General features: G+C 34.1%; 1 protein-coding gene across 7 annotated transcripts in view; it reads right to left on the bottom strand.

Annotated features, from left to right (window-relative positions):
- The window catches only part of ADGRB3 (adhesion G protein-coupled receptor B3), a 654,835-nt gene that overhangs the window by 253,341 nt on the left and 377,685 nt on the right, over nucleotides 1-23,809 (bottom strand). For all 7 annotated transcript variants that reach the window (XM_039852889.1, XM_039852886.1, XM_039852892.1 and 4 more), the window contains one exon: nucleotides 18,218-18,261. In XM_039852889.1, the coding sequence (XP_039708823.1) occupies nucleotides 18,218-18,261 (44 nt within the window). The remainder of the gene's footprint in view (nucleotides 1-18,217; nucleotides 18,262-23,809) is intronic.

The raw sequence follows: 23,809 nt of genomic DNA on the forward strand, positions 1-23,809 counted from the left end.
ATATTCCCAAGTATATTGCAAGGAAGAGAATGGTTCAGAGAAAAAAATGATGTAAATGTTAATTAATTCACTTATTCATTCAACAAATATTCCTTTTAATAAACAATTATTGAGTACCTAATTGACATATATCAGAAGAAATTTGAAATAGTACACTTTCTTTATAAAGTTAATGATTATGCCTATGTTCAGGGTAGGTCTCAATAAATGGCTCAGGTTAATATTTTTTGACAAGTTTAATTACAGTTTGAACAGATTTCTCTCCTGCTGACATCTTACAATACTATTCACTAAAAAATACTATTGTCTATTTTCAATAATAGTAGAAATCTGTAAATGACTTTACCGAGCATTTTAAATGTGAGAAAACAACGTGATTCTTGAACTTTAGAGCTTCAAAGAATTTCCACTAATTAACCCTTTGTCTCCTTAAAATAAAATGATCATTCCTTAGCACTTCAAGACAACTGCAAACCTCCTTTTCTAAATCTGTAACATCAACACATAAGAATCTCCTCTTTCACCAACCGTGGTTGATTTACCATTTAGCAGAACAAATTAAGAACTTATCAGTAATTATGAAAATAATTTCCTTCTTTTATTGAAATCTTTGCAGCCACTGCAGCTTAGCACATTATTATTCTGGGTGGCGTAGGTGTTGTTGAAAGGCAGTGTGAAAATAAGAGCCTGAATTATGAATTCCTCCCATGTACACTGAATCACTTTATATTTTCTGTGGCAAAAAGAACTTACTTCTCTCTTGAAAGAAAAAGAAGAAGAACAAGAACATTTTAACTTTCAAGAACACATAAAATTGCTATACGATATATATTGAGTTGGATGACCTATCAACTCTGAAACAGTATTTTATTCTTTATGTATACCCATAAAACTTACCATTTTTTTTGTGTAACACATGTATCTATATAGACAAGGAATTAGCCTACATAAATTAATTATAAGATTGAACACTTAATTCAATTTTCAATTCAGTAAATATTTATAAAATACCTACTGTACTCCGGGAACTGTGCTAGATGCTGGCAAAACAGAAATAGAGTCATATAGCCAGGGGATTCAAGGCAATCCAGGGATGAGGGGAGACCTCCACGAGAAAGCCAATGGCATTCGACGTAATCTGTTAAGGTTTCAGTGCCTGAAACTGTAGAAAATACATTTTCTTGTCCTTAGTTTTTGAAGTGGATCTTACATTTCAGCAACTTATGATCTGTACTCAAATCGAGCTGAAAAGATCTAGAAACATAGGAGGTACATTGAGCTGAGGCGTAAATATCTTTTATTTACAGTGATTATTCAAAGAGTAGTGGCTCATCTGTGACATAGACTCGTGGAGGGTCTGAGGTCTTTCCAAACAAAAGTGTTATATTTCTTTTAGCTGCAACACAGGCTAGTTATCTATAAGTTAATTTCCAATTCACTGTATACCTTTTGATTTTCCAACATTAGTTAAATATGTAATAGTTGTTTGCAAACCAAATATTCTATTTTCTACATGTTCCTAACTTTGGAGAGGCAGATGGTAATAAATTAGGAATAGTTTTGTTAAATTCTCTGCCTTCTAAGCCTCAGCTATCTTGCCCTGAGACTCGAAGTTGACAAAAATTAAAGAAAAAAAATGAGATTCTCTTTGTAGGTTGCAGATATAGAGGTGGTCGCAGCCTCTTCTCTGACTTCAATTTTAGCCTAGGCTCAAATTATAAGCTGTAAATGATCCACAGGTGTGCATGAGACCTAGAAAGACTGGCTGTAGACTCTGATAAGTAGGACTCTGTTGAACTGAATTCTGAGATGACATGTGACATTATTACAATTACGTTTCTAGTAAAATAGCTTAGGCTGTGTGCAAAGGATTACTTGTAGATCAGAGATTTTTTTTTTATGGGGGGGTGTGGGAGATCTTGTTAAAACTTCAGAATCTGCCTAGGTGAATGTACATTTTAAGATCACAGCCATCCACACATAGCAATTTCTGGGTAGCTAATACTACACTGCTCAAAATGGTTTAAAATATACTCTATTAAAAGAACTTCTTCAATGCTACTCTTATTTTCCTCTTCTCCCTCTCTAAAAAACCAACCAACCAACCAATCAACCAACCAAACAAAAAACCTGGCATCAGGTTTTAATTCTTTGGCTATATTCTCAAATATTGTTTCATAAAACCTAGCAAACTAAACTACATATTTTTAAAGATCATAACTACAACTACTAGTGAGAGGGAAAAATACCATCTACTTTGAGTTAGCCTACTAAGTATACTATTTTAGAACAGTGTTGGCTTCTGATGCTGGTCAAAACTCAGGGCAATAAAACTCACCCAGTTCTTGCCAAAACCCAGTCCCATAACAATACGAGTACATACATGCTTGTTGAAAGCAAAGGAAATAGACTGATAATCTTCTGCACGTTAAGAATTGGTAATACAGTATTTTGTTCTTAAGTTGAAGATATTAATCTTTTCTAGTTAAGATTTCCAAATTACAGGCATATCTCATTTTATTGCACTGCACTTTATTTCACTTCCAAGGTGTTGCGTTTTTGTTTTTGTTTTTTTTTTTTACAAATTGAAGGTTTGTAGCAACCCCACATCAAGCGAGTCTCCCAGTGCCATTTTTCCAACAGCATTTGTTCACTTCCCGTCTCTGTGTCACATTTTGGTAACTCACAGAATATTTCAAACTTGTTCATTATTACTTGTTATCATTGTGATCTTTGATGTTACTATTGTAATTGTTTGGGGGCACCACGAACCACGCCCATAAAACTTGGTGAACTTCATCAATAGATGTTGTGTGCTCTGACTGCTCCACTGACTGGCCTTTCCCCCATCTCTCTCCCTCTCCTCAGGCCTCCCTATTTTATGAGACAAAACAGTATTGAAATTAGGCCAATTAATAATGACCTCTCACTGTTCAAGTGAAAGAAAGAGTCTCAGATCTCTCACTTTAAATCAAAAGCTAGAAATGATTAAGCTTAGTGAAGAAGGCATATCAAAAGCTGAGACAGGCCAAAAGTTAGGCTTTTCATACCAATCAGCTAATCTGTGAATGGAAACAAAAAGTTCCTGAAAATAAATTGAAAGTGCTATTCCAGTGAACGTACAAGTGATAAGAAAACAAAATATTGTTATTGTTGATATGGGGAAAGGTTTAGCGGTCTGGATAGAAGACCAAATCAGCCATAGCATTCCCTTAAGCCAAAGCCTAACCCAGAGCAAGGCCCTAACTCTCTCTAATTGTATGAAGGCTAAGAGGAGTGAGGAAGGTGCAGAAGAAAAGTTTGAAGCTAGCAGAAGTTGGCTCATGAGGTTTAAGGAAAAAAGCCATCTCTGTGGCTGATGTAGGAACTTTTATACTGATGCAGAAACTATAGTAAGTTATCCAGAAAAATCTAGCTAAACTAATGAAGGTTGCTGCACTAAACAACAGATTTTCAATGTAGACAAAACAGCCTTGCATTGGAAGAAGATGCTATCTTCGACTTTGATAGCTAAAGAGAAGTCAATGCCTAGCTTCAAAGCTTCAGAGGACATGCTGACTGTCTTGTTAGGGCCTAATGCAGTTGATGACTGGAAGTAGAAGCCAATATTCTTTTTGCCATTCTGAAAATTTTAGGGCTCTTTAGAATGATGCTAAATTTACTCTGCCTGTGCTCTATAAATGGAACAACAAAGCCTGAATAACAGCACATCTGTTTACAATATGGTTTACTGAATATTTTAAGCTCACTATTGAGACCTGTTGCTCAGAAAAAACAGATTCCTTTCAAAATATTACTGCTCAATGACAATGCACTTGGTCACCAAGAGCTCTGATGGAGATATATTTTGAGATTAATGTTATTTTCATGCCTGCTAACACAACATCCATTCTGCAGCCCATGGGCCAAGGAGTATTATCAACTTTCAGGTCTTATTATTTAAGAAATATATTTTGTAATGTTACAGCTGTCATAGTAATACATAGTGATTCCTCTGATAAATCTACATAAAATAAACTGACAACCTGAAAAGGATTCTTCATTCTAGATGCTATTAAGAACATCCATGATTCATGGAAAGAGGTCAAAATATCAACATTAACAAGAGTTTGGAAAAAGTTGATTCCAAAACCCATGGATGATTTTGAGGGGTTTAAGATATCAGTGGAGGAAGTAACTGCAGATGTGATGAAATAGAAAAAGAACTATAATTAGAAGTAGAGACTGAAGGTGTGACTGAATTGTTGCCATCTCATGATCAAACTTCAGTGGATGAGCAGTTGCTTCTCATGGATGAGCAAAGAAAGTGATTTCTTGAGATGGACTCTACTCCTGGTGAAAATGCTGTGAAGACTGCTGAAATAACAACAGAGGACTTAGAATACTACATAAACTTAGTTGATAAAACAGCAGCAGGGTTTGAGAAGATTGACTCCAATTTTGAAAGAAGTTCTACTGTGGGTAAAATGCTATCAAACACCAGCACAGGCTACAGAAATGACTTGTGAAAGAAAATATCAACCAATGAAGGAAAGTTCATTGTCTTATTATAAGAAATCACCAGAGCCGCCCCAGCCTTCAGTAATCACCACTCTGATCAGTCAGCAACCATCACTGGGGCAAGAACCTTATCGGCAAAAGGATTATGACTTGCTAACAGCTCACATGACTGTTACTATTTTTTAGCAACAAAATATTTTTTCATTGTTTTCTTTGGTATAGTGCTATTGCCTTCTTAATAGACTATTAGTATAGCGTAAACATAACTTTTACATGCACTGGGAAACCAAAAATTTGTGTGACCAGCGTTATTGCGATATTTACTTTATTGAAGTGATCTAGAACTGAACTTGCAATATCTCTGAGGTATCATTGTACCTTCCTTTAAACAGGCCATATTTATATCTATTTTATAATGACTTCTTTTGTTTTCAATCTTTGCAAAATGTCAACTGCAATAAGAACCCAATACGACTCTGCATATAATTTGGAAAATATTATGGTTATGGTCGCTATTTGATTTACATCCCTCAGGTATAATTACTTTTGTCTATTTTATCAAGCAACAATTAAAGTTTCAACTTTTTAAATCAAAATCATTACTACTACATACATTCTTATCCTATTGCTTTTCCTCAGTAGCCCCTAAAGTTAAATCTATCACCTATGTATTTATTATCAAACCTTAAAATAATTTTATTTACATTGATTTAACATTTGCTAATATTCACCCAAATCTATATTTTAAATAATTTTGAGAAGAATGTTAAGGATTTTAAGAGATATTTACAAATACATAATGAATTGCCTGGTTAATGGTGTCTAAGGAGAGATGACATTAGCTATCTTCAATTATTGAATGAGTTATTAACTATGATACAAGTGGGCAGTTCTGAGGCTTAACATAAAAAAAAGAAATAGGAAATTAAATATTAAGAAAATGCCCAGTCTGTTGTTTATAGGATATATAAGCTGGGGAAATTTTTAGCCGGAGTCATTGAAACAACTGAAAAATATAATTCTAAAATTATCTAAAATGAATATTTGGTAACTTAAACCTAGATCTTTTCAGAAATAGAACTATAGATGTTAGCAAATTAAAAGAGGTTCACCAGGGGCCTATCCTTACCAGTCAGCTCTAGGTTGCTCCTATTAATACTTTGCTCATTAATAATTTAATGATGTAATTAAAAAAATCTTGTCAAAAGAGTCTCTTGGAATCATCCCAGATCCTCTAAGAACAGTATAAATTGGTAAAGAATGTTGGATGAATTCCCAGTTTTGCTATTATTGATTCTTAAAACATTTAGTTTAAATAAATACATTGAAAACTGAATTCAATAACTGTGAGAGTATGAGGGAGAATAGGGGTAGATAGCGTAAGGTGTAGAGCATGTGTGAATACCAATGAGAACTTTTTATGGCCAGCACATCTTGGCCTTACTTTGTTCAGGTTATTTATTTTCCCTTTTTCAAAAGTATCTTACACCTTTAAAAAATTACTTTTCTTAAAGTGTATAATATTTTGTCTCCCTTAAAGTGTATAATATTTTGTCTCCCTTATGGCAAAGGCATACCAGTCACCTGCAGAGCAAGGAAAAGGATAACAACCTTTCTGAAGTGATAGGTTGAGAACAGAGTGTTAGTTTTATATTTTCTAGGTAAGGTAAATGAGGTAGTGACTTCTAATATGAATGATAAAAGAGAGGAAAATGTTCTGAGTATGAAAAAATAAGGACAGCAGAAAAAAAGGAGAAGAATCACTTCAGTTTAAGTACTGAATTTGACATAAAACAATCCAGTGTCAGTCTCAGTCAAGATGTGACTATTGCTACTCCCAGATTCAATAAATCAATATGAAGTGTAGATAAGTATGAAATCCAGTCCTTAAAGTCTCTGGTTTCAACTACAAGTAGGCAAATAAGTTATAAATGGATTGATAAAACTGTTTGGCAATAATTAAGACTTTATAATTAAATTTATGAAATTAAAACTCTGAAATATATTCTGAAAACAAACATGATCCTTCACAGACCTGATAGCATCTTATGGTGCTACTAAGACCCATGGAGAAAGACCACTGGTTAATTTAAAGGAAGAATTATGAGTTTACCAGTGATTCTGTAGTCACCACACATAATATAATACTCAAAATCCAAATTTAGATTAGCCCAAAGAATGTGCAAATTATCAGTCACCCAAGTGATAACTTTGCGAGCTACAGTAAAACATTTAAAAAGAGGGAACTCTGAGACACATGGTAGAGTGAGAGACATCTTCAGATCTCTCCCCTTGAAACAACAATAAGCTGAACATCTAAAACTGAACAAAAAACACCCAAACTGCACACCAGCACATCTGAGTGTGGGATCTGCGCATAAGAACTACCACGGGTCAGGACCCCGGGTGTGGGGCGGTGGACTGAGAGAAATAAAGAAGCTGCCTCTCGCAGGCACTGGAGCCCCCTGAAGGAGAAGGAGGAGGGGGAGGGGAGAAGGTGCGGCGACTTCCCTGAACAATCCTGCCTGGAAGTGCAGGGACTTCTAGGCATCTGGCAGCAGGGCCCAGTCATCAGGGCAGAAAGCAGAGAAGCGGGATGGGGCCACAGAGAAACAACAGCTGATTTTTACCAGCGTGGTTGCAAAACCGAGGCCGAGCCACAGACCCCAACTCCCAGCCCAGAAGGCCCCTCCCGCTATACCCTCTGAGATCAATCACTGCAGACCTCCAGGGGAATCTGAGCAAATGCTGCCGAAACTGTTTGCTAACACTTACTGAGACTGAAACTGAGAGTAGCGAGTGTTATTAAATTTGTACAAGAAAATAATAAAAAAAATTATTTAGGTTTTATATAAAACAGGGATCCAAGAGGCTTAGACACCACCTACTGGAAACCAAAAGAAAAGTGCCTTCTTTGCAGCAGGCTAAAGAGAGACCTTTATATAATAAATCTTTCTGGAAAAACAGCAGAATACACTTCCATTAATGCCCAGGTGGAGAAATAGTCCATGAAACACCATGAATAACCAAGGTGACAAGCCATCTCAGAAAGAAAGAGAAAAATCTCTAGAAAATAAGCTTACAGACATAGAAATATGTGACTTAACTGACAGAGAATTCAGGATGGTACTTCTGAAAAAACTCAATAACTTCCGAAATGAGTCATATTAATGATTTTAGGAATGGAAAAAATAACTAGATGAGCAGAGCAAGGAGATTGAAACTCTCAAGAAGAATAGAATAGATCTTCTGGAGATAAAACACACACACACACACACACACAATAACGTAGAGTTGAAAATGAAATAGCAAGCTTAGGAAATAGAGTCAACCAAATGGAGGAAAGGATCAGTGATATTGCAGACAAAAATCTAGAAATAAATCTGAAAGAAGAAGAGAGAAATTGAAGAATAAAAAATAATGAAAAAGAAATACAAGAACTAGTTGATACTATCAGGAGAGGAAACATAAGGATAATAGTGATTATCGAAGACGAGGAAAAGGAGCAGAGACTAGAAAGCATTTTCAGACAAATAGTGGATGAGAATTTCTCAAGTCTAAGGAATGAGCTGGAGCTTGGAATTCAAGAAGTCAACAGAACACCCAATTATCTCAACCCATAAAGGTCTTCACCAGGATGCATTGTATTAAAGTTATCAAAAATCAAAGATGGAATTCTCAGGGAAGCCAGGGAGAAAAAAGCGATAACTTATAAAGGAAAACCCATTAGATTATTATTGGACTTCTCAGTGCCGACCTTACAAGCCAGAAAGAAATGGAATCAAATATTTAAACTATTAAGTGAAAGGAACTACCGGTCTAGAATAATGTATCCAGCTAATCTCTCCTTTAAATATGAAGGAAAAATTAAGACCTCTCTGGATATACAAAAATTGAGGGAATTCTCCACTACGAAGCCTGCACTACAGGAAATACTGAAAGGAATCAGCTCACCTAAAACAAAATAACAACAACAACAACGAAAAATACATGATTAGGAGTAAAGTGACTATCAGGCAAATAGAAGCAGAGGAGTGCTTACTAAGAATAGGGCATTATAAGCTTAAATAAGAAGAGAATTGCTATAGCAAGATAGTAATGAATGTTCAGCATACATAGGGACAACTTGAGACAACAATGACTGAAAAAGAGGATTCAAAGATCTAAATTTGCAAAGGGGAATGGAGATAAGGCACACACAGAAAAAAAAATGGATGACTGTATATATATAACTATCCTTTTCATATTCATAATAGTAACCACACACCAAAGATTCAGAACTGAAGTATATAACATAAAACAAGAAGAACCGGAGGGAAAGACCACAAAACCCAACCGAGAATAAAGAAAACAGAAACACAAGGACAAGGAAACAATGGAAACATGAAGCTACCAGAAAGCAAAAGATAAAATGGCTATAAGAAGACCTCATATTTCAATAATCACCCTAAATGTAAATGGACTGAACTCTCCAATAAAAAGCACACGGTTGCAGAATGGATCAAAAAACAAAACCCAAACACATCTCAGCTCAAAGACAAATATAGACTCAAAGTGAAAGCATGGAAAACAATATTTCAAGCAAATGGCATTCAGAGAAAAGCAGGAGTAGCAGTTCTGATATCAGATGAAATAGACTTCAAAATAAAAAAAGGTAAAGAAAGATACTGAGGGAAATTTCATAATGATAAAGGGAATCATGCACCAAGAAGACATAACACTTATTAATATCTATGCTCTCAATCAGGGAGCCCCGAAATATGTAAAGCAATTACTAACAGAACTAAAAGGAGAACCAGATTACCGTAGGGAGAAACAGACCAAAACACTATCATAGTAGGGGACCTAAATATCTCACTGTCGGATATGGACAGATCATCTTAACAGAAAATCAATAAGGAAATAACGTCCTTAAATGACACATAAGACCAACTGAGCATAACTGACATTTACAGAGCCTTCCATCCCAAAACAGCTACTTATACATTTTTCTTTAGTGCACATGGAACATTCTCAAGAATCGACCACATACTGGGACACAGAAATAGCAAATATAAGAGGGTTGAAATCATACCAACCATATTCTCTGATCATAATGCTTTGAAACTAGAGATCAAATGCAAAAAGAAATCAGGAAGAACCACAAATACATGGAGATTAAACAACATGCTACTGAAGAATAACTGGGTCAGGGAAGAAATAAAAAGAGAGATCAAGAGATACATAGAAACGAATGATAATGATAGTACAACATATCAAAACTTTTGAGACATGGCAAAAGCGGTCATAAGAGGAAAGTTCATATCATTACAGGCCTATCTCCAAAAACAAGAACAAGTCCAAATAAACAACCTAATGCTTCATCTTACAGAACTAGAAAAGGAGAAAAAAATGAGACCTAAAGTTAGCAGCAGGAGAGAAATAATCAAAATTAGAGCAGAAATAAATGAAATTGAAAACAACAACAACAAAAAATAGAAAAAATAAATACGACAAAGAGTTCGTTCTTTGAGAAGGTTAATAAAATCGACAAATCCCCGGCTAGACTCACTAAAAGAAAAAGAGAAAGGACACAAATGAACGAAATCAGGGATGAAAGAGGAGAAATTACTACTGACATCGTAGAAATACAAAGGATCATACAAGAATACCATGAAAAAGTATAGAACACCAAATTTAATAACATAGAAGAAATGGACCAGTACTTAGAAAAATACAATCTTCCTAGACTGAATCAAGAAAATCTGGAAAATCTAAATAAACCGATCAGCTGTATGGAAATTGAAATAATCACTGAAAACCTACCAAAAAGTTAAAGTTCAGGACCAGATGGCTTCGCCAGTGAATTCTACCAAACATTCAAAAAAAGTTTAATACCTATTCCCCTCAAGCTCTTCCAATACTTCCCAATTCATTTTATGAGGCCAGTATTACTCTGATACCAAAATCTGGTAAAGATAACACAAAAAAAGAAAACTATAGGCCAAGATCTCTCATGAACACACATGCAAAAATCCTAAATAAGATACTAGCTAACTGAATATAGCAACATATTAAAAAGATTATACACCACAATCACGTGGGCTTCATCCCAGGAGCACAGGGATGGTTCAACATATGCAAATCGATTAATGTGATATACCACATAAACGAATTAAAAATTAAGAATCATATGATCATATCAATAGATGCAGAAAAAGCCTTCGACGAGATACAGCATCCATTTATGATCAAAACACTTCACAAAATCACTATAGAAGGAAAGTACCTTAACATAATAAAGGCCATATATGACAAGCCCTACCAACATTATACTTAATGGTGAAAAACTAAAAACCTTCCCTCTAAGATCGGGAACAAGGCAAGGCTGTCCACTATCGCCATTGTTATTTAATATAACATTGGAGGTCTTAGCAAGTGCAATAGGTAAGAGAAAGATATAAAAGGCATCCAAATAGGAAATGAAGTCAAATTGTCACTATTGTGGATGACATGATTCTCTATATAGAAAACCCTAAAAACTCCACAAGAACACTACTAGAAACAATAAGCAAATACAGTAAAGTGTGTGGATACGAAATCAATGTTCAAAAATCCATAGCATTCCTATACTCTAATAATGAAGCATCAGAAAAAGAAGTAGAAAGAATAATTCCTTTTGCAATTGCAACAAAAAAGAATAAAATACCTAGGAATAAATTTAATGAAACATGTGAAGGACCAATATAATGAAAACTACAAGACCCTATTAAAAGAAATTGAAGAAGATACAAAGAAATGGAAAGATATTCCATGTTCTTGGATTGGAAGAATCAACATAGTTAAAATGACCCTATTACCTAAAGCATTATACAGATTTAATGCAATCCCTATCAAAATCCTATCGGCATTTTTTAAAGAAATAGAACAAAAAATCATCAGATTTGTATGGAAGCACAAAAGACCCCAAATTGCTAAAGCCATCCTGAAAAAAAGAACAAGGCTGGAGGCATCACTCTGCTTAACTTCGAATTATACTACAAAGCAACAGTAATCAAAATGGCATGGTATTGGCAGCAAAACAGACACATGGACTAGTGGAACAGAATCAAGAATCCAGAAGTAAAGCCATATTTATATGGGCAAATAATTTTTGACAAAAAATCGATAAACATACAGTGGAGAAAGGAAAGCCTCTTCAATAAATGGTGCTGGGAAAACTGGAAAGCCACCTGCAAAAGAATAAACTCGACTGTTATCTATCACCATATACCAAAATTAACTCAAAGTGGATTACGGCCCTGAATATAAGACCCAAAAGAATAAAATGCATAGAAGAAAACATAGGAACAAAACTCAAGGACCTTGGACTTAAAGAGTATTTTATGAATTTGATCTCAAAGGCAAGGGAAGTAAAAGCAAAAATAAATGAATGGGACTACATCAAACTAAAAAGCTTCTGCTCAGCAAAGAAATCATCAACAAGGTAAAGAGACAACCATCCGAATGGGAAAATATATTTGCAAGCAACGCCTCTGATAAGGGCCTAATATTCAAAATATCCAAAGAACTCATACGACTCAATAACAAAACAGACAATCCAATCAAAAAATGGGCAGAAGACGTGAACAGACACTTCTCCCTAGTGAACGTACAAATGGGCAAGAAATATATGAAAAGATGCTCAACATCGCTAGCTATTAGGGAAATGCAAATCAAAACCACGATGAGATACCATCTCACACCTGTTAGAATAGCTGTTATCGACAAGACTATAATAACAAGTTGGAGAGGATGCGGAGAAAAAGGAACCCTCATATACTACTGGTGGGACTGCAAATTGGTATAGCCACTATGGAAAACAGTATGGAGGTTCTTCAAAAAACTAAGAATTGATCTACCATATGATCCAGCAATCCCTCTACTGGGTATTTACCCCAAAGACTTGAAAATCCATATCCGAAAAGATATTTGCACACCGATGTTCACAGCAGCATTATTCACAGTGGCCGGGACATGGAAGCAATCAAAGTCCCCTATGATAGATGATTGGCTAAAGAAGCTGTGGTACATATATACAATGGCTATTACTCAGCCATAAGAAGAGATGAAATACTGTCATTTGCGACAACATGGATGGACCTCGAGATAATCATGCTAAGCGAAATAAGCCAGACAGAAAATGTTGAAAATCACATGATATCACTTATAAGTGGGATATAAATCTAAAAGCAACAAATGAACAGGACAAAGAAACAGAGACTCAGGGACATGGACAATGGACTAGTGGTTACCAGAGGGTAAGGAGTCGGGGAGGAGGGGAAAGGTAGATGGGCTAAAGGGAATCAAATATAGGGGGATAGGAGGAGGGAGAAGTGGGTAAAGGGGATCAAATATATGGTAGCTGATGGAAACTGGTCTTTGGGTGGTAATCACACAATAGAATATATAGATGTCAAATTATAATGTACACCTGAAAATTATATAATTGTGTTAACCAATGTTACCCCAATAAACTTAATAATTTTTTTAATCTAAAAAATTAAAAAAAATAAAACAATAAAACACGCAAAAAATATTTAAAAAGAAATACTTCTCCTAACTAAAATAAATCTATTTCTAAAGTGAGCAAAGTACTTTCAATTTATTTTATAGGTCACCAATGATGAGGCATCTTCTAAATCTTGTTAGCCAAAGCAGAATGAAAATACGTTTAAAAATTGTCTAAAACTGTTGTGTTTGGTCAGAGCAAAATAAAATGTCTTTGGGATTATCAGAGTTGTAGAAATTACTACCATTAGAAGTAAAATTACCATTACTAATTACCATTAGAAATAAAATTAATTGTTTATAATGAACCTTAGTAGGTGACAAGTTGATGCATTTTCCCTTCAAACTTTCAATGTTAGGCCTATTAATTTCTAAAAATATATGTCACTAATAAAATAAAACACAAATGAAAATATTCTTAAGTAGAAAGGGTACTTGAGAAATATGCAAACATCATTCTTGTACAAAGCTAACCAATAAATAGTTTTGAATATGTGCCATGTGGAAGTGTACTAGGCATTGAAAGTATGGTAGTTATGGTGTTTACTCTTATGGTGTTTGCTCTTTAGTGGGAGAGAGAACAATAAGCAAACAAAAGCAAATAAGAGAGTATGCTGTGCAGAATATAAAATAGAACATCAGGGTGCCCTTTGCACAGGGTAGTCAGAGACAGCCTCAAGGAGGGATACGTAAGGAGGTACATAGAAGCATAATTTGCAGAACAGAATAACTTGAAAACCACTACAATACCATCAATATTGGGAATACTACATCAATTATGATATATCTATACAATGCAGCAGGTATAAGAAATGAAGTATATGTAATAAAATTTTAAAATTTTTCTTAATATATTGTCAAATTAAAAATTGAGGATGCCAAGTGTTACATACAGTATGATAATATTTATATAAAATAGTGTTACTTTCTATGCTTTCATGCATATGTCAATGTATAAGTGAATGCCTGAAATTATACGTAGCAAAATATAAATAGACATGACCTTGGGGAAATGGGTGGGTGTAGAGACCCAAAGTGGTGATGATTAATGGGGCCTTTTGCCTTAGCAGTTACGTTTTAAAATTTAATAAGTAAAAAATACTCCTGTATTACTATTATCTTTGTAATTAAAAATTAATTTAAAAAATTAAGAGGCAACTTGATAGCTTACACCAAAATTAAAAGACAACTTCTAATTTCAACTTTATTGCTACATCTTTTTAAATTTTTTAAAAAAATTTTTAATTTTTTAATTTTTATTTTTTAGATGAGGCAACCCTTGGTTGACCTCACAGATTGCAAGGACCTTGTCAGCTTACAATCTCTTTTTATTTTTTACGCCTACAGCACCTGGTCTTCCTAGGCGGTCTCCCATCCAAGTCCTAAGCAGGCCTGACCCTGCTTAGCTTCCAAGATCAGATGGAAAATTTTATTTTATTTTATTTTAGGTGAGGCAACCCTTGGTTGACCTCACAGATTGCAAGGACCTTATCAGCTTACAATCCCTTGTTTTTTTTCTTTTTACACCTATAGCACTTGGTCTTCCTAGGTGGTCTTCCATCCAAGTACTAACCAGGCCCCCTGTGTAGCTTCCGAGATCAGATAGGATTGGGCTTCTCAGGGTGGCATGGCCATAGACTAATTTTTATTTTATCTCAGTTCCAGGTATACAGTACAATAGTTAGACATTTGTGTAGTTTATGAAGTAATCCCTCCTGATTATTCTAGCACCCATTTGACTTTACACACAGCCATTATAATGCTACTGACTACATTCCCTATGCTGTAATCTACATCCTCGTGACTATTTTATAACTACTACAATCTTGAAAATATCATTTAAGTCAACCTTTTTTTTTATATGAAAAGAAGTAGCCACATCTCTTCACTATTAACTGTACTTGGAGAACTTACACTTAATGTTAGAATCATTGCACTGATAAAACTATTACGTATATGAATATGATTAAAGTTAAAGAACAGATTTGAAAGGAAATAAAGTTGTCTGAACCTTCATTGTTTACAAATCGCATAGAAAAACAATTTAATGATGAAACAGCCCGGCAAAAGACATGATAGGACAGGAGTTCTGCCACAGTGGAAAACTTTTTGATAATTTTTGAGATATATCAAGAGAACATGAACTACACTGATCTCCTGAGATAATCTGCTTTGAAAGGCAATTTAACATGCCTCTCACTGAATAGTATTCTTCAAGGACAAATTTAAGGTTAAGTTTTGTAAGACTGTTAACATGTTCTTTGTAATGGATGAGAGTCATGTCATCAGCAGATGTCAGAAAAAGTAGAGTGTGACTCACTCCTAAGGTTAACACTGACCTCAAACACCAACAGTTTTATAAATTAAATGACACCCTAGACAACCTATGAAAGGAAATCAAGAGACACACGAAATAGGGGAATGATATCTCTTCTTGTATTATCCCTTTAACAGTCCTAAGTGTCTTTTGAAATAACTAACACTTTCCCCTGTTTGGGTCAACATAGAAGTACACTTTACTTAAAGAAGTGTTAGTTATTTCAAATTTGGTTGTTATTCATAAAGATATGCAAGTAGCTATAATTAGGATTTTAAGATGGCATATTTTTCTTGAACAAAAAATGTTCAATTATAGAGTTTTATAAAATTTTATTCTCTGGCTGTACAACATACTAAGCAGAGCCTTCGAATATACTACCAAGTCTCTCTGGTTGTCGGAAAAGAGGAAAGCCTACACAAATTTTACTACCATGGGTTTCTCTATATGATTTTTAAAAAGGACAAAATACTGACATCAGTGAGGACATCCAGCTCATCTAATTACCAGGGCAAGATGTGATTCTCTGCATGGCACTAAGGTCAGTAGAAGAGGATCCTTTAAATATCCTTAAGTACAAATTGTACAAATTAATTACAAATTGGCAGTTATGAAATAGTCACATGGATGTAAGTACAGCATAGGGAATATAGTCAATAATATTGTAATGACTATGGATGGTGCCAGGTAGGTACTAGACTTATTATGGGAATCACTTCATAAATTATATAACTGTCTAACCACTATGCTGTATACCTGAAACTAATATTATATTGAATATCAACTATAATTGCAAAATAAAAATGATAATTAAAAATTAAATTTAAAACATGAAACAAAAAATGGGCAAGGACTTGAATAGACATTTCTCCAAAGATGGTAAACAAATGACAAATAAGCACATGAAGATGTCTAAAATCACTAATCATTAGAGAAATGTAAATAAAAACTACAATGAGATACTACTTCACACCAATTAGGATAGCTTTTATATAAAAAAAGGAAAAAACAGAAAATAATAAGTGTTGATACGGATGTAAAGAAATTGGAATCCTTGTACATTGATGATGGGAATGTAAATGGTATAGTCACTGTACAAAACAGCATTGCGTTTTGTTGTAAAAAATTAAACAATTGCCACATAATCCAGCAATTCCAATTCTGGGTGTATACCAAAAGAATTGAAAGCAGTGACTCAAAACAGATATCTGTACACTCATATTCACAGCAGCATTCATTATTCAAAACAGCCAAAAGTTTGAAACAACCCAGTGCACATTGACAAACAGATAAACAAAATGTGGTATATACATAAATGGAATATTATTCATCCTTAAAGAAGAATGAAACTCCGACATGTGTTACAACATGGATGAACCCTAAAGACATTACAGTAAGTGAAATTAGCCAGGATAACTATTGTATAATCCCACTTATATGAGGTATCTAGAGTAGTCAAATGAACAGAAACAGAAAGTGAAATGGTTGTTGCCAGGGGCTGGGGTGAGGAATAATGGGGAGGTCTACCATTAACTTTTTCAAGAATGCCTAACATTTATTGAATAGTTATTATCTGCCAAGCACAGAGAAGTAAAAGACTAAAAGTGGTAGAGCAGAGATTTGAACACAGGACTTCTTGACTGCAGGGCTATACTTTTAATCATTATAGTGACCAAAAGTTATTCTAGTTTAACCGAAGAGCTTTTAAGTAATTAACTGAAAAATATCCATTCAGAATAGCACAAATACAAGACTGTTTTCTCATATCCAGACACCAGAATTCAATTTATACACAATACTGAAATATGCTTAATATTATTGATTTCTCATCCACAGAAATACTGTAAATTGTTTCAGTAACTTAGGAATGAGCACATTGCCAGTAGGTTTGCTTTGCTTTTACCTAGAAAGTCTAAGAATGTCCCCTTCTAGACTATTGGTGAGATATAAGTCATAATAAAACCTCAGATTTAGGGTAAAGAACACTGGGGAAAATCTTAGAATACATAGAAGCCAACAACATAGTGCCCTTTCTGACAGCATACCCATGGTGGTATTAGCTTTTGGGATGCATTGGTATTTATCTTTCCTCCATATAAAACAAACAAAATGAAACAAAACCTGGTTGTGTTATCTGGCTACTACACTAAAATAAAGCTGCATAATACGTATTTAAAGTACAGGTGTTTAATTAAAACTTAATAATGGATCTTTCTGCTTTTTAAGACCTTAAAATTCATAGAATTACAAAGAGATTAAGATAATCTTGACCAGATATATTGCAATTACTTGTACAAACACAGGAATATATGGAAGAATTACTCATTTTTATTTATTGCAATTATTTTCTTTTGTCTTCATGAATTTCATAAAATATATGAATGAGAAAATTAAATGTCACTCAATGTTTATATAACAAAACAATTTAGAAGGGCTATATAAATATTGCATTACTCTGATAATAGATTCAAGGTCACACAAGTAATGTATTGGCTAAATAACCATAGAGATTGCTATTTTATTCTACAATGCTAAACTGAATTACTAGGACATGGTGTTGAAAAAGTATTTGAGCTTCTATAATTTAAAAATATCAGAGCTTTTAAAAAATCCTCATGGAATTCACCTCGCAATGTGCCTTACACATTAGGTATTACAGTCCCATCTTGGGATGTAACCTGATGGCATCATCACACACAGCACATTCATCATGCTGTCCTGCAGGTTCAAAGAAGGGGAATGTTTTCTCTCTGAGTCTAACTCACATCTCACTAACTTATCATAATCCTGTTGACCAGCAAGCAGCTGAAATAACTTAATGTGCTTTGAATATTTAGTCCAAAGTAATATAAGAAAACATCTGTCACTTACGTTTTTGCGTCATCCCATAACACACAATAAGGATTCATAGTACCCTAAAAATAAGCAAAGAAGAAATGTATTGTGAGTACATACATAAAAAAGAAAGTAAAGCTCTCCTCTACTACAAGGTCCATATTTTGATGGTTTTGATTTTATTTTTGCTCAAAAATATTAATTGCTGGATTGTTTCCTTTAAGAAGATCAAAGTATTTACATTATTTAAATCACAGTGAAACATTCTGTATTATACACATGTGCAATCATCACCACCACCACTTCCTCTTTAGCCTCTAATTGGTCAGCTTCCTGGAGACAAGAGATGATTGCATTAACTGTCCATTTCCAGAGAATTTGTTGATTTGCAAAACAGTCATAATCAACAGATCACATTTGTATACAATCATATCTAATGAAATTATGAAAAAAAATGCTAAATTTTTATTCAGCTTAATAATTATGTGCTTAGTAGCTACCATGACACTCAGATTGACACAATAAATTTTCCACACTGGATTATCCGGGGAAATACTTGGTTTTGAAGAGTACTAATTGTTGGAAAGATTTTTTTGTTTGCCTGTCCACATTCATTGGGTCTTATTTTGCCCTTTGAAAATAACCTAATAATTATTCCTTTTTGTGATATTTTTAGATATCTACAGATTCTATCATACCTCTAAGGAGTCTTTTCTATTAAACATACTCTGTTGGTTTCAAGTTCTCTTCTCCTCCATGTCACTCATTTCCTGGAGCACACACTTAGAAGGTGTTTAGAGAAACCATCTACTCGCGTCCTACCTGTACAGAACAAAATGGTACTTTTGCCTCTCAAATTCAGGTTCCATGTTCTTAATAACGCAAGCTAAGACTGTATCAGATATTTTGGTAGTCTCTTATTGAAACTTTTGAATACTGACTTGTGCATCCAGGCTTTCGCTATTGCTTCCAAGCTTTGTGTCATTACAAGATTAAGAAACAAACATGACATCTGTGTCCTCATCCAACCAAGTCACTGATAAAATGATGACTAGGCCAAGGTAAGTAAAAGTTACAGTCCTGAAATAGGCTACTGGCTGCTTCCCACAGGTAAATATGCTGCCTCAGTACCAGCCAGATATGAGCCAGCCCTCATTCCTCTGTCTTACCTACATGTAATGTTGATCACTGGGGTGTATCAAAACAACATCTCTGAAGGTCTAGCCAGTCTTTTTGTGAACCATTAACCTCTAAGTTCTGTTTTCTGAGTCCATTCTAGAATTTCACTAGAAATAAAAATTAAACTCACTGTTCAAAAACTTGTGAAATCCACCCTACACTTCTAAACTATGTTCTTAGAGCATAAAAACACTCCTTTGAAAAAGGTTATAGTTTTATAGAAGATGAGGAACACCCATATGGAATGTTTATATAACAATATGAGAGACATGTTCATGTAAATGTCACTAGCCATAATTTTCTGTGTAAGGGACAAATAAGGGACAGAACATCATGGCATTTTTTAGAGCAAGTTTCATGCAAGAAGTGGGTCCTTATATGATTCTGACAGGAGGAATAGATATGGATGTGGAAAGGATGGGGAAGGGAATGGTATTTTAAATTGGTTTATTCCTCTGTCCTATGAAACACTACCTGGTTTTACTCGACATTTTCATACAGCTTGTGATTTCCTAAGAAGTCCTCAGCATAGCTATAATGTTGTATCAAAGTCATGCTATATTTATCTAGAAATCTGTTCAAAAGAGCTCAAAACACTTTATGAAAAATAAATTATCTTTGATCTATTAATGGGAATATACGTTTCATGGATGTAGAAACTAAGTGTAGGTGAAAAACTTGAGAGAACAGACCCTCTAAATCTAGTTCACACCTTCTAGTAATGTATGAGTTAGATTAAATTAAATGTCTACATAAATCAATACAGGATGTTGATTATAGGATTAATATTTCAAAATTAGAGTTTATAACAGGTTATAACAAAAGAAATTATTAGAAAAGAAATGTTATATGAACTTAATTGTCTGAATATCCTTTTCATTTTTACTCCTCTAAAGAAACTGATCTCAACTTTCAGGTGAAAGTATAAAGATGACAAATGTTGCTTCTACTCTTATCACATGCCTTCGTCAGTCTTCAGTTTTATCCTGTATCCTCATCTCTCACCTCTTAGATGCTTCTCTTTCTGCCTATCTTCGTGAAAATTTAAAAAGCATCCACGTGAGAATACCATAGGTTCCAAAATGTATCACTCAATCTTGTGTTTCACTATACATTCCAGGGCCTACACAACAGACAGAAAATCTGTGAACATTAATTCTAGTGTAGTCACTAGATATGTACTGTGAGCTGAGGTCATTTAAACATTTAAAGTTTAAAAAAATAAACAGAACAAACAAATTAGAGGAAACTTAGTAACTGGATAGACCGCTTACTTAGGGAATATAAAAATGTGAGATGGGACATAAAGAAAAAAAAAATCAATGATGAATTAATTATAAACATGAGAAAAAACTGGCTAAAAGTTTCTGCTGAGAAACCACTTGTAAAATATTTGTTATTTTCAGGTACTTTTCTCAATGGTACTCTGCTACAAGATCTGTTATGAGGAATTCACAGGAAATCAATAACAGGAAATGGTGAGCTCAATGGAGAGCAGTAACAAAATGTAATGACATGAGCAAGAGGAAAATAAGCAAGCTGTGAACTAAACTACAGAAGTAGATTTAAGAAGTGCAATAAACTAAGAAAACAAAAATCGTCAGGTAAATGAGACAGGTAGGCTAAAGAAGATTAATTTACAAAGCTCTCAATAAAATTGACAATATATTAAAACTGCATGTATTTGAAAACTATTGAAAAGTATATGCTATTATTAAAAAAGTACATTTTGGCAAAAAAAAAAAGGTTTTTTCTCTTGATTCTATTCAAAATAGCACAGTTAAGCTCTTATTAAACATTTCTACTTATCTACTTTTAAGCATTTTAAAAATGTACCATGACCAAATTTCTTAATTACCATAGATGTTCTATACACCACTTTCAAGTGTCTTTAATAGTCTTTCCTATTTTATTTTACTTCTTTCCTCTGTTTTCACATCAACCAAACCAATATATCAATTTAACATTAAAATACATCATCAGGTTCGTTCATATATTTCTATGGGTGGCTCTCTCTTTTCCTTTGGTCTGTATAACTTTTTTATTTTGGTCTGTATAATTTTTTTCCTTTGGTCTGCAATGATTTAAATATATCTCACTGTGATAAATTACTCTCACAAACCATGGAACTCAGAAAAGAGAGCCAGGAAGATGATTGAAACAAGTGGTTCCATTCATTCATTTACTCATTCATACAGAAATCACATAGTAAACACCTATGTTTTGAGTACCATTTGAGGCACTGAGAAAACAACATTGAATAAAACAAATTCCTGCCTCATAGACTTAACTATAGTGAAGGGGACAAGGAGAAAGACCAAAAATATAAGTAAATATATAATGTGCTAGATGGTAATCTGTGCTATGATGAAAAGTAAATCACAATGAGTAGGAAAGATTGGGAAGTAGATGGATTGCAGTTTTGTATATTGGAAAGGCTTCGCCAAGATAATATTTGAGCAGAAATCTGAAGGATGTTGGTTACAAGAAAAGTAAGAGTAAAGTCACAATAAAAATGAATAAAGACTAAGTTTCTCTAATTTTTTCTTGGTGTTTTAAGTTCTGAATAAAGTCAATTCACATGTTATCTTAATTATACTCTTAATATCTTAATGTTTTCACAGTGTTTTCTCTGGTCCAACTCTTGAATCAAATGAGATGCCTATTAGAGATGTAGATTCTGTGGCTCCATGAATTTTGAGATTAGGGATAAACTAGGAACATGCATTCTAATAATTACTCCATCCACTTCCCTATAATCTTTATCCATATCAAATTTGTCTGTTCAAGACACAGAAAACAAAAATAACATGGTTATTTTACTCTGTTTTTCTTCAAACTTTCAAATGCCGAGTGCTCATATACCATAGTAAAGTCCGAATCTGGAAAGCTCTTAACTTTCTTGTACCTCTCATAGTCCTCTGGAAACAAAAATATCCTCTTGTATATAATGGCCAAACAAGCAAATAGACAAAGCATCTAAGGACATGAAGAAGGGCAGTGACTTAATTATAACTGTGCAGGATGTTCAGGATGATTCTTTCTGTCACATCTCCTAGAGAATTGCGTCTTGACTTTTTGGATGTGGATGAGAAGACTTTTTACTATATGGTCTCTCTGTAATTTTCTAAATTTTAGACATAAAGTCATTACATTAAAATGACCTGGATTTTGCTATGCTTATCCCTCCCATTCTTTTCCCACTGAAGTTTAACTGTCATTATTATAAAATTGCACAAATAGATTTTAGGAATTCTTTGAGAACATTTCCAAAATGACCTACCTGACCTGGAAAAGACTATTTTATATCCTACTTATGTTTCTCATACTTCTTGAAAAAGCACACAATTAAAAAAAAATCCCAGGAATGCATGTTAGGGGAGTTAAGATCTTAGTAGATGTAAAATTTTCCATAGTTTTATATATAACAAGTCATTAAAAACTGATCAATGGGAGGGAACCCATTTGGGGTTATGTCTCTTAACCCATGGAGAGCTTCATAGTCCCTGAAAGTGTAATACAACACCCAAGGGGATGTCAAAGTTCAAAAAGGTATGTTATGAAACTCAACAACAGTAAAGAGTCTGTTGAATGTTCCCCAAAACTCTTTTTCAAGGTTATGATAAGTACTGTTTCATATTTTAGTATTTTTAAATGACTTTTTTTAAACGAATTAAATCTGGGTCTAACTTACTCTCTCTCTCTCTCTCTCTCTCTCTCTGTGTATACACACACACACATGCACACACACACACACACACACACACACACATATAGATCTGAAGTCTAAAGAGCCTAACTAAAAATGCAATACTGTGTTCTTACTTAATAGGAGTATGGAGATATGAAATTTTTGAATGGATTTACAAGGGTTCTATACAAAGAATCACACTGAGAACCAGTCAAATCAAGGAAATGGAAAAGAAAGAGTTGTCTTTAACTAGAGCAGAATGATATAAAGGCCATTACAGTGAGAAATACAGAATATTGTTTTATCAGGATGAGTCGCATCCATGTTACCTAGCTCTTCCCGAGGAGTTGGCAGGTATTTAGTTAGGACACAAGGAGAGAGCATATATTTAATTCAGCTTCTGCTATATGGTTACTCAGAAGCTCACATTAACCAGATGACACTATTTTTTGTGGATGGGATAACAGCTTGCTTCTCTAATTTCTGAGATTTATCACTAACCTGAATGTACATTATTTCTCGATGAAACTTTGTATTTGATGTATAGGAAATGGTGAAATGTAGAACTGCTATTAAGAATTATTTATAGCGTATCTTCCAAAGAAAATCATTGCCTCCACATATATGTCTTAGGGTATCTTACTCATATATGATTACAACATTTCCTACAATGGTTGCAAGGAATGTGAAGAAATTCTCAACAAACAAATCATCTAGGAGCAAAAACTCTCCAGGTACTTAACTATGAATTGAAGTGG

The sequence above is a fragment of the Pteropus medius genome, unplaced genomic scaffold (assembly GCF_902729225.1).
Source record: "Pteropus medius unplaced genomic scaffold, Ma_sr-lr_union100, whole genome shotgun sequence".
NCBI lineage: Eukaryota > Metazoa > Chordata > Mammalia > Chiroptera > Pteropodidae > Pteropus > Pteropus medius.